A 12,027-nucleotide genomic window follows, 5' to 3' on the forward strand; every position below is an offset into this window, starting at 1 on the left:
GGAGATAGTGCCCCGCGTGTGGGGGGCATCTGAGGCAACTGAGGTAACACCTTCTAAGGACCTCTGGGTCCCTGCCTTACGCCCGCAGTGTTAGACTGTGGTTCCCGTGGATTTCATAAGCGTGCCGGCCGCCTCCTATCTAACAAATAGGGGACAAAACTGAGGCCCAGAGTGAGGATCTGAGGGTCTAAGATTCCGTTACTTGACTCTGAGCAACTCAAAAAGTGGGTCCCCAATTGCTCTAGCCCTTCTCCTCAAAATAAATCTCGTTAGAAAATGTTTAAGATCGCATAGGCTGAAAATTCACAAAAAAGATCAATAAATTCGTGAAAAAATGTGACTCCTTTCCAGTAACCAAGAAGATGCATATTCAAAGCAGATTTGTTTTCATGTCCAATGCCGTGAAGTTCATACCTTTTCACCCAGTTATTTTACTACTAGGGATTTCTCCTAAAGAAAGAGTTGCAGATGTAGATGAAAATTCTATTGTCTAAGGATGTTCATTTGCAACCTTGTCCATAATTCCAGAAAACTGGAAACAAATGCTCAACAACAGGGGACTGGCTAGATGGTGGATTTTAAAATATTATTTTAAATGACATGCTGATCCACTAATGATGATTGAAGCAATAAATGGAGAATGAGATTTCATGAACTTGTCCATTAGTTTAAGAATTTAGTAAGAAAATGGTCCCAGGAAGGGAAGTTGAGAATAGCAGATAGAAATCCAGGTAAGATGGTAAAATCACTATAGAAAATACACAAAACATGAGCTATATCCAAATAGTGCTGATCTCCCTGAACTTATTTCTGAGTGATTTTTTTAAAATTCCATATTCCCTTCCTTGTTTTCCAAATTCTCTGTAATGAAATGTTATACCTTTATAAGTGAACAGTAGACACAGAATTATACACTTAAAAATGGTTAAAATGGTAAATTTTATGTGATGTATATTTTAGCACAATAAAAAAAATCAATGGGCAGGTGGTAAAACAGTCAAGGAAAACAAATTTAGTTTGCTTCAAAAAGTCAAAGAGATTTATTTTCTTAATTTGACGTCTCTGTAGCTTTAAAGGGAAAAGAGTCTTTAAAGAATAAAATAAGGTAATTTAGTTGTATCACGTTGATTTTAAGTGAAATGTTTAACTTACAAATTAAAAAAAAACCTTAGGGTCATCTCTGGGGTTCACTGCCCCTGGACTATGTCAACTGTGTATTTTCTCCCTTATTAAACTGTTATATCCAATATGGTAATAAAAAAAACAAACGAAATGCTTCCTACTTCACCATATTGCCAAGGACCAGTTCCATCTCTGTAATCCTGTATGTTTAGGCTATTCCAGCCTCTGTATTTTTCAGTATGCAATTACTCAAAACCACTATCCTGAAATGGGAAAAATAAGTTCCTGAGTGAAAATCAGATGACTTCAAGTAACTTTCTACGGGTGTAATTTACTTGCTTCTTGAATGTTATTCATAAGGAATTCTTTTGTAAAGCAAAGGCTGCTATATCTTGGAATTGGTTATAAAGAGCTGTGAAATCTCTTTTTCCTAGAGAAATCATAGGTCAGATTTTCATCTGTCCAGAATAGTCTGTGTGTCTGCCTGAAACATTATAGGCACAAAGTCTAGGATCTCTGTGCTTTTCAAGTATCTGTGAAAGAAAGATATTTGGGATCTGAAAAAAAGCATTTGGTCTAAAATATGAAAAGAAAATTCAAAAATTAATATTAAGTGTTTTATTAATATTAAAATTACATTTGAAAACAATTTTCTTATTTTGCAAGAACTTCCAGGTGTACAAACTGATGAGTCATTTCAAATGCAAAATTTCAAAGCTTTTTTATGATGAAAATTATATTTAACAGGGGATGTGGGTGTATTTTAATGTTTTAACATATTAGGTATAGCATGAGGTAGTGCACAGCATCAGCTTGCCCAGGCCCTCAAGGGTCTTGAAATTTATGTGACTTGAAGTTAGGGACCTGGAATAGATGTCTTTCAGAAGTCACTATGAGTTTCTATGAACATGTGGCTTTTTAACTTATGTGATCAATTCTTGGAGTTGCTTTTGTCCCTTGGCAAGCCATCTGAACTAACCCTGACATTGTAGATTCTCTCCAAAGATTTCCTACTTCCCAAAATTTTCTTGAGACTATAGTAATTCCCTTGAGACTAGAATATACCATCTGAGATTGCCCTAATACCAAACATAACCCCACAAACTCTCACTGGAGAAAACATGAAAGATTTCTAGGGTTATTTTAACAGTCACCAGCATCTTGGAAAGTTCTCTGTACCCAGGTGGAGTTAGTAACCCCAATTTCCCTAGAATACATCTTTTGAGATTCTCAATTACTTTTTTATTGAGCTATGGAATACATTAGAGAAAACATTTTTTTATCTGGGAAAATGACACATATGTTCACTTGGTCTTGGTAGATCTTGGATATCATTCAGAAAATAATTACCCCCAGGAACAACAGAGTTAATGATTTTTATAAATGTCAAATGCCCAGTATGTACCAGACACTGTTCTAGGTGCTTGGGATACATCAGTGCAAGAAAGCAGACAAAAATCCCTCCCTTTGTGGCAGAACATTCCTGCAGATCTCAAAAGTAATTTAGATTTGGTCTCCCAAGCCCTACACAAGTGAGCTATAAGCATGGTAAACCATTACCTGTTATGTAAGTAAAATTTATGTCATTAATGTATTCTCCTTCTTTCCAAACTGGAAGCCAGGACTAATGCCCAACAATCTTATCAATAAGTTCCTTTAAAATTGTGACGTTTGGGATGTAGGTAACATATTTGTATATGTGCAATAATTTCTACGTGTATTGCCCAGTTTCTTTTTAGGTAAAATTTAGAGGACGAAGTACATCTCCTCCTAGGAATGCAGGTAACTGAGAGATTTGTACATATACAATGTACAAATGACATTTTAACCATTTGTGGCATCTTTTTCCAGGATGGGTAAAAAGATAAAGAAGGAACCAGAGCCCCCTCCCAAGGATGTGGTAAGTTTCTGATTTGAATACTAGCAGCATGTTAACAACCAGTTTTAAAAATAAACTGTTGAAACAGTTTGGCATGTACCACTATATACATGAGTGCATGGTGGCAGAAGTCCAAAGTCTGACTAATGATAAGATTAGTCAGAGAAATCTAACATTATGTAAACAAACATTTACAACATTGTCATTACCTGATTAGCACAATTAGAGAGTAATTATTAGCTTTTCCAGTATGTGGATGGCATGTTTATAAGCCTAGTTAATGAACAAATAGTTTTGGTTTGTTCTTTCAAATACTTTAAATTTACCTTTGCCAGTCTCTCATTAATGTTAATTATCCAAATGAATTTTAAAAAATGACTGGAAGTTATGCTATAGCTATTAAGTATGTATGTGAGGTTGTCTTAAGATGACTATTTGGATATTGGAAGTCCTGTATTTTCCAATTCTATGGAGAGAAAAATCTGTGTTCATCACCTTTTTCTCTTTCCAGTGCTTGAATAATGCATTCCCCACAACACAAAACCTTGTCTCTCCCTTTTAAAAGCAGGGTTCAACAATGTCCAATAGGTTGGTCATTTGGGACAAGGTGATCTTAGAAGTTGTAAAATAATTTAAAGTGGTCATGGTAAATAAGCATGGATCATACAAAAAATTATTTCCATAGCGGTAGTGATTATAGAAGTAAACAATTAGAAGTAACAAAAATGTTTTATAATAAAAACTTAGTTAAATAAATTATTCCATTTTGATAAAATGATGTCACTGAATATTTGATAGCATGGGAATATGATCACAATATATGAGTTAAAAAGCTATGACATAAAGAGAAAATAAATTGAGTCATTTGTAGTGAGGTGGATGGACCTAGAGTCTGTCATACAGAGTGAGGTAAGTCAGAAAGAGAATAACAAATACCGTATGCTAATGCATATATATGGAATCTAAAAAAATGGCACTGATGAACCTGGTGGCAGGGCAGGAATAAAGACGCAGACGTAGAGAACAGACTTGAGGACATGGGGGGGAAGGGGAAGCTGGGACGAAGTGAGAGAGTAGCCCTGACATATATACACTACCAGATGTAAAATAGATAGCTAGTGGGAAGCTGCTGCATAGCACAGGGAGATCAGCTCGGTGCTTTGTGACCACCTAGAGGGGTGGGATAGGGAGGGAGGGAGGGCGACGCAAGAGGGAGGAGATATGGGAATATATGTATACATATAGCTGATTCACCTTTTTGTACAGCAGAAACTAACACAACATTGTAAAGCAATTATCCTCCAATAAAGATGTAAAAAAAGAAAAAGGACCCATCTGAAAAAAATGGAAACTCACCAATTTTTGGTTTCTGCTATGCTTACTGGGATACTGAGTTAATCAGTTTATAAGAAACTACTATTCTTGAACTGTAGTTGTTCTACAGAAAGTGGAGATACAGAACCTATTCTAATTACAAAAAAAAAAGCTATGATAAAAAATTAAAGCAGGGTTTTATTGTCTCTCTTTAAAGTTTATGAACTACTGATTATGTTAAAAATAGAAAATGTCCTCAATTTTCAATTTAAAAACTTATTTTGAAACAGACATTTGGTGTGGTTGTCTTCAAATAAAATGTGAATGAGAAAAAATTGTGTATAGTCAAAAGACTCGCAGGATTTTACTGTTTGAAAGAAACTGAGGTTAGTGCAGGAATCTTCCCGACAACACTGGAACACTGTGGTTACAAATATGACCTCTGTCCCAGCTCTGCCTCTCATAAACTGTTATTTTGGTGAAGTTGCCAAATTTGGCCAAGTTATTTCAGCTTTTTTTTTTAATCTCTTCAATGAGAATTGTCATGTCCAAGTCATTTTGGTTGTTCTATCGATTACAATGAGAGTACATGAAGTTCACAGTGCCTAGCACATAGAAAACACTCAGTAAATAAGACCTGTTGTCTTGTGAATCCTTTAGATTCTGCTACACACACACACACACACACACACACACACACACACACACACACACACACACACACACACACATCCCTATATAACTCCTGTATGATCCTTCAATGCAGCTGGAAACAGAGGCTACAGAAAACCTGTCTGTCCAGGTCTAGGAAAGCTTTGCAGAGAAGGTCACTGTGGTCTCCTGATACAGTTCATCAGTCTGGCTGCTCTCCTTTGGATATACTCCTAAAATGTTCTAAATTCTCTTAATTTTTCATTGCATCTTATTTGCATTACCCTTCTTTTTGCTGCAGAATAGCATTATTGACATCCTATTACTACCAGAAAGTGGAGTCATGCACACAGTACTTGACGACAAACACTTTCTGATTAAAATTAGAATTAAGGAACTATTAAACAATAGATACATTTGTCTAATACATGCTCCATAACTTTATAATGTCTTGCTGGTGTTGTCCTCTGTACTCCAGTCCTTGAGGAGCACAATCAAGGACTGAGAAACAATTCCGATCCTCAAGTTAACAAAAATCTAGCTTTTGATTCCTTGGGTCACAGCAGTCTTGAGGGCAGCCAAAGGCATGTGTTAACAGTGACCGTTGCTCTCTGACAATCCCAAGGATCCTTCCAACCTTCCCCTACTCTGATTTTATGTTAATAAAGCTGATAGAGTAGTATTAAAGTATCTAACTGCTGTTCTGTCTTATAAATTCTAATACTTCAAAACACTATAGCACAGTTTAAACTATCTGAACTTGGAATTTGTTCCGAGGTATACCTCTTCAAAGTCTGAAGGTTTGTTGTACACATTAGAAATAAAAACCAGATTTAAAAGAGGGACATATAACTGCTTGAGAAAATAACCTTTTCTGTGTCAAGTCATGGCAATTTGCCATATATATCTCCTAAAACATTGTTTCCAAAGATTTTTATTTTTATTAGTCTTTCGTCTACTGGTTAAAATGCGTAACGGGGACAGAAAAAAAGAGTTAACGGGGACAAAAAAAAAGAGTGTTTGGTGATAAGGTTAAAACAAAATGCTCCCTTTGCTTTTGTTAGTATTCTCATTGTCAAAGCATACACTGATATGTGCATTTATGGTTTATTGCTCTCCGTTTCTTCTCATAAAGGAGGACACTAGCTAAAAAGATGCCTGAATGGGGGGAAGATATGGCTTGAATAACCAACACAACTATATTATGCTTTCCCAAATTATTTCCAAGTCTGGCTGAAAGGTTGTTTGTGATGCTTTAACAAAAGGCAGACTTTTTCTGTGGACTGATTGCACGAAAGAATTATTAACAGAAACAACGTTAGTAGGCAATGTTTGGTATAAGGCATGATATTCGGTTACTGAGTATGGGCTCCAGGGTTATACTGTCAGAGTCTGAATCCTCACCTCATCACCCACCATCTGTGATCTGGGGCAAATCTCCTAACCTCGGTATTCCCCAATGAGGATGTAATCATGTCCACTGCATACCCACTCACAGCAGTGGGGCAAGGTTAGAGAAGTAAAAGATGCTTAGAACAGTGCCAGGCATTAGATAAGAACTTAGTAAATGTAATTATTAATGATGTAGTTGAGGGTGCTGTCCATCATTGTACAAAACTGTTGAAGTTTGCGTGAAGTGTCCAAGGAGGCAGGGGTATCAGCTGTGAGAGCCCATCCGGCCACTGAAGTTCCCAGAGGCCTAGAGCACAGCCATCACGATTCATGGTCAGGTCTTCGAGTTTAAGAGCACAGAAATTTTATTCTCTTATGTTTCAGAGGCAGTTGAACTTTAGTGGGTAAATCCACAGTATTTAAACTCACAAGAGACTATGATTTGGCCTTGGAATCTTAGTGGTTAAGTATCAAGTCAACTGAACATTTATGTTAATGGGTCAACGCCTTCCTGTTAGGTGCATACAGGGAACCAAGCATGGTGGGTGTTGAACCAGAGGAACGGGCAATAGTGGAAACTGCTCCCTCACCTGGACAACCAAACCCAGTTCCCTGGACGAGTGGGATGTCCCCAGGGTCTTGTTTTTCTGGACCCTTTTCATCAGCCTCAGAACTCAACCTCTAACTCTGTCATAGACTGCCAAAACTGCCATAGACTTTTTTTCTAGGAATGAAGCCTCTTAGGGACTTTATTTTCCTATCTTTCTCCCTCATCACAGATGTATGTATAAATAACCTACATATACAAAACTGTATAAATAAATATCGGCTTGCTCACCTTGCTCTAAAGATTTGCTATTTTGATTCAGGTTGTAAAGCAAATGAAAGGCCATTTTAGCGGTTTTCATTTTAACCTTTACCCTTTTGCAGATTTTAAGTGATGTCTAGAGAGTCTGTACTAAAAGTTCATGCTCGAGTGGTGCAGTCTACTTCCTTCTGTTTATCTGTCTCCCTTTTCCTGTGCAATTGGCTCCTCGTGATCGGAGACCACTGACTTGGTAAACACATTCCAACAGAAATCAAAAAAGCCTTTTATTTGCACTTACCGGCAGCATAAAAATCACTCAACTCTCATGATTTATCTCTTTTCACTGAGTTCAGCTTTATAATTGTATGTTCTTTTAGACTTGTGCTGTCTAATACAGTAGCCACTGGCCACATGTGGTTATTTATATTTAAAATAACTAAAATTGTATTAATTAAAATCAACAATAAAAAATAAAATGAAGAATTCAGTTCCTCAGTCTCATCAGTTACACTTCAAGTGCTCAGGAGCCACGTGGGCTTGTGCCGCCAGATTGGACGATGCAGGATCAGAACATTTCATCGTTGCAGTTCTGTTGGGCAGCCTTATCCTAAATAGTCTTATTTCCTTAACAGAGGTAGAAAAGCATCTCTACACGTATATGGCTTCTCTAATTGACTGGGTTTAAAACTCAAAGCTTAGCCAAAATGCTTCCCCTTTCCTTCATTCTCTTTGTAAATAATTTTGGTTCATCATTTATTCAGTACAGAGCACGAAATTATAATTTCACAACCAGCTTGTTGGTGACTGACTATGAGTTCTTCATGGGAAAGCAAATGGAATCTGTAATTACAGCACAGGATTATATATTTAGTCATGTGGCATTCTTTTATAGCTATCATTTTATTCTCGGCGCCCTTTTTAATGAAAAATTACTATAATGCCGTAGGCTCTGTAGGAGAAACACATGTCATGCCAAGTTTCTCCACTGTCTGCCAAACACTGGTATTTCTCCTCCTTTGACAGCTCTTACAGTGGTAACTCTCACGGTCTCAAACTTCCTCTTAAGCTTCTTGTACCCCCATCACCTTTTTCTTAAGGATGACCAGAAGATATGGCAAAATACCGAAACATTTTCTGAACCACTGAAGGAGCATTAAAAGATATTTAAATGTATTTCCACCTACCCTGCTCCTTTGAGAATTGTAGCCATTCTGTGGAGATCACGACAAATCTACGCTTCAACATAGTTTACTCATTCACGTGCTCGTAAAATCAGCTTTAAAAATACTGAAATATCAGAGGTCTCTGAAGTGGAAGTTCTAAAATGGAAGGAAAGGTAACCAGCCAGGATGCTAGGGAAACTGACTTAAGTGGAAAAGGTGATCTAAGGCTTTGATTCTCAAGGGTTTGGTGGTGGGTCGGGGGCCTTACGAGGGTAGGATGGTGACTGTGGACTCTCTCCCTGTAGAATGCACACCAAAAGTTCTGCACACAATTTCAGAGAGACAAGCTGTCCCTGGAGCCCACTGATGGCTCCGTGAACCTCAGATTTGGAATCTTATTTTCTGGCATCAACAGACAGTACAACAGTTAAGGCACTTCAAGGCCACATGTATAAAAAAAGAAGTTTCCAGAGGCACTTTAATATATTCCTTTATAGACATTATAAGGATTCCTTTATAGACATTATTGAGGATTTCCATATACTGGGTGTTGTTCTAGGTAGTGAAGATAGAGAAATAACATAATCTTTTGTCTGAAGAAAGTCATTCATTTACTGGACAAATATTGAGTACATACCATATGCAAGTATTCCTTTACATCCTGGGCATACAGATCAGGCCTCAAGGCAATTTACATTCTAGTGGGGCAAACAGTCAATTAACAAATAATGTAATTCAGGTAATGATAAGATCAATGAAATTTTACCTGAGTTTTGTTGAAAAAATCTAGAATTTTAATTCCAAATCATTATTAACTTTTTTTTCTTATTATGTCATTACTTCAGAAATCCCTTCTTAAGAATTACACTGTGATTCAGACCATCATTATCATCCAGTTTAAATATCAATTTATCAATTTATTGATCCACCACTACTGTGTTTATATTTTGTCCTCCCCAATCTTGGCTGAAGTATTTGCCAAGTAATTTGTTTACGTGTACAGTTGGTATACTTGTTGAGTTTGTGAATGCCTGAACATGTCTTTTTCACGTATGAATGATAACTTAGCAAGGTATAAATTTCTAGAGTCACAATCCTTTCCTCTGAACTTTGTTGATTATCCTCGAGGGCTGGTGAAGGGAAGGTCTAGGTCACTTGCTGAGGCCTCATCTTTCCTTATTTTTCAGTAATATTTCTGCTTCCTATTTCATATTTTCTATTCAGTCAAACTCCTATTTTACACACCATAAATGCAGCATTCATTCCCATTTTAAACCTTCCTGGTGTCATTTTCCCCATTTGAATATCCTTCCTCCTTATCTCAGCCTACCCCATTGTATCCATTCTTCAAATCGCATCTAAAATTCTACCACCACCGCAGACTTTTCTCCATTTATCCCAGTTCAAATTAACTCCCCCTTCCGCATCACAACATTTATCATCTCTGTCATATGTTTTTGTACTTCATAGAATCCTAGAATTTTATATCTGGAAGAGATCTGAGAGATATAATCCAACTCCCTAATTTTTCAGATTAAAAAAGACGTGGTTAGTGAGCTAGTGATGACTCCAAGTGCTCTGGCATTCTGGGGCTACCCCTTAATGCCTATCTAAGATGTTTCTCAAGCCTCAATCACCGGGCACTTTTAGAAGTTCTTCCTTAAAATTTCTCTGGATTTCCAGGCCCTTATGCTCTCCTGGTCAGTGTTGCAGACAGCATCCTAGCCATTGCTCTAGGCTCTGCTAGAGGCCATTTTTTCCCACTGGTTCATGTCACTGGAACCCGTAAGTGCCGCAAGCCTGGTGCATATGGCAGACTTTTACTGAAGATTTGTCTCCCAAAAAGAATCTAAGAGGCTTGAGGCTTTGATAACTCTTTCAGCTTCCACTACAGAGCTAGACATGCACAAACAACAGCTTCAATTTGGATGTTAGATAATGCTCTCCTAAAATCCAACAGCCATTTTCCCTCCAAGAGGTATTTTTATCCCAGCCACGTCCTTTCGGGTCATTGCTTACTGCCATCTTCTCTGTTTTCACTCTTTTAACCTCACACAATTATATCTCCTTATTCAGAATAATCTATCTCTCCATCCTCTACCCAAAACTGAACATCAATTTTTGCTATATCTCAAAACACATTAAGATGTGCATTTAGAAAGGGCCAACACAAAGAACCAGGTAAAGCTTTGAAATTCAAATTTTTTTCCTTTAACATAAGCAGAACCTCCTCCTCCATGGTCTCTGGAAATGGAAGAAAAATAGTGTAATAATTTGTTTTCTCCTTGACCAAACAAAACCCAGGGGGGTCATGCATTTGTTATTGTTCATTTCAACTCCACATGAATTCTCAAGATCTCACAGCAAGATACAGGACTTCTTAGAGTCCTATACTTTTTCTTTATACTATATTACCTTTTCCCCTGTTCCAGATTTTATCCAGTTTTATATTTTGTGATATGCTGTTATCTTTTGCTTTTTAGTTGTTTCACATATGTAATTCCTGCTTTTCAAGAAAGGGTGTAGTGGTTAGAAAGCAAGTACTGATCACTGAGACTGTCAGGGCATCTAATACATACAGGTTCTCAAGGATTCTTGTGTATTGACTAAGAATTATACTAATATATGTTATTTAATGAGCATCTATTATGTGCCGGACAATGTGCTAAATAAGTGCTTTACATACATGATCTCTAATCCGCTCCTTAATCCTTTGCAATAGGTATTATTATACCCATTATTCAGAGAAGGAAACTGCAATTCTAACAGCGTAAGTAACTAGTTTGATTCCCCATGGCTAAAATGAGAGACTACACCTGCCGGATTCCAAAATACTTTGCTCTTCCCTCCATACTCCAGGAATTCCAAAGCCGCCAATGTTGACAACCGTGATGGTTTTTAAATAAAAAATTTACAATGCACTTTGTGGGCAGTGACCACATCCTTTTTGTAAGATTATGTTCTCTTTAAGTTTCAAGACACCACTCATGTTTTATGTGCTTTTAAAGCTCGCATGTGGCTCTGATATTTTTCTCTTTGAATTTCAGTTTGATCCATTAACAATTGAAAGCAAAAAAGCAGCAACCGTGGTGTTAATGCTTAATTCTCCAGAAGAAGAAATTTTGGCTAAAGCATGTGAGGCCATTTATAGATTTGCTTTAAAAGGTTTGGATTTTTTTCAGTTTATCTTTCTAGTTCATTAGTTTCTTAAAAATATTTGCTACATAATGGGCACTTTTCTCCCCAGTCTTTAACTTACTTCCTGTCTGATGAATTCTTTCAGACAATCAGAATATCATTTAATGCATCACCTGAAAGTAATATATCTCCCTATGTGCCTAACCTAGTCTTAAGGAGCAATTTAGTCAATCGGTAGAATAGTCATTTTGAGGGCTTTATTGCAGTTTAAAAACTGTAAATGTCACAGGAGCTGAAAGAGCTCCTAAGGATCAAAGCTGGAATAATTTGAGCAACAAAATAAACAAAGTATTAGATTTATAGCCCTATAATTTATATTAAAGAAGAAAATAAATATCCATAAGTCTATACAGACAAATAAACGATTGAATAAGTAAATAAATGGGAGAGAAAAGACCAATCTCCAATGCAGAAGAATCCCAATTTATGCAGATACTCTGCCCTTGAGGAGGTGGGATGCAACTTCCTATTCTTTAGGGGCTGTGCATAGTGACATCTTT

General features: G+C 36.9%; 1 protein-coding gene across 8 annotated transcripts in view; it reads left to right on the forward strand.

Moving 5' to 3' along the window:
- ARMC3 (armadillo repeat containing 3) overlaps positions 1 to 12,027 on the forward strand; it is a 98,811-nt gene that overhangs the window by 253 nt on the left and 86,531 nt on the right. The window contains exons 2-4 of one of the 8 annotated variants that reach the window (XM_082385365.1): positions 2,974 to 3,022; positions 11,052 to 11,099; positions 11,377 to 11,494. In XM_082385365.1, coding sequence (XP_082241491.1) covers positions 2,975 to 3,022; positions 11,052 to 11,099; positions 11,377 to 11,494 — 214 coding nt within the window. In that variant the 5' untranslated portion in view covers position 2,974. Of the gene's footprint in view, positions 1 to 45; positions 3,023 to 5,038; positions 11,495 to 12,027 lie in introns of those variants that run through there. The other 7 variants (XM_082385368.1, XM_082385367.1, XM_082385366.1 and 4 more) reach the window with 7 other exon arrangements.

The sequence above is a fragment of the Balaenoptera borealis genome (assembly GCF_965194805.1).
Source record: "Balaenoptera borealis genome assembly, chromosome: 3".
Lineage (NCBI taxonomy): Eukaryota > Metazoa > Chordata > Mammalia > Artiodactyla > Balaenopteridae > Balaenoptera > Balaenoptera borealis.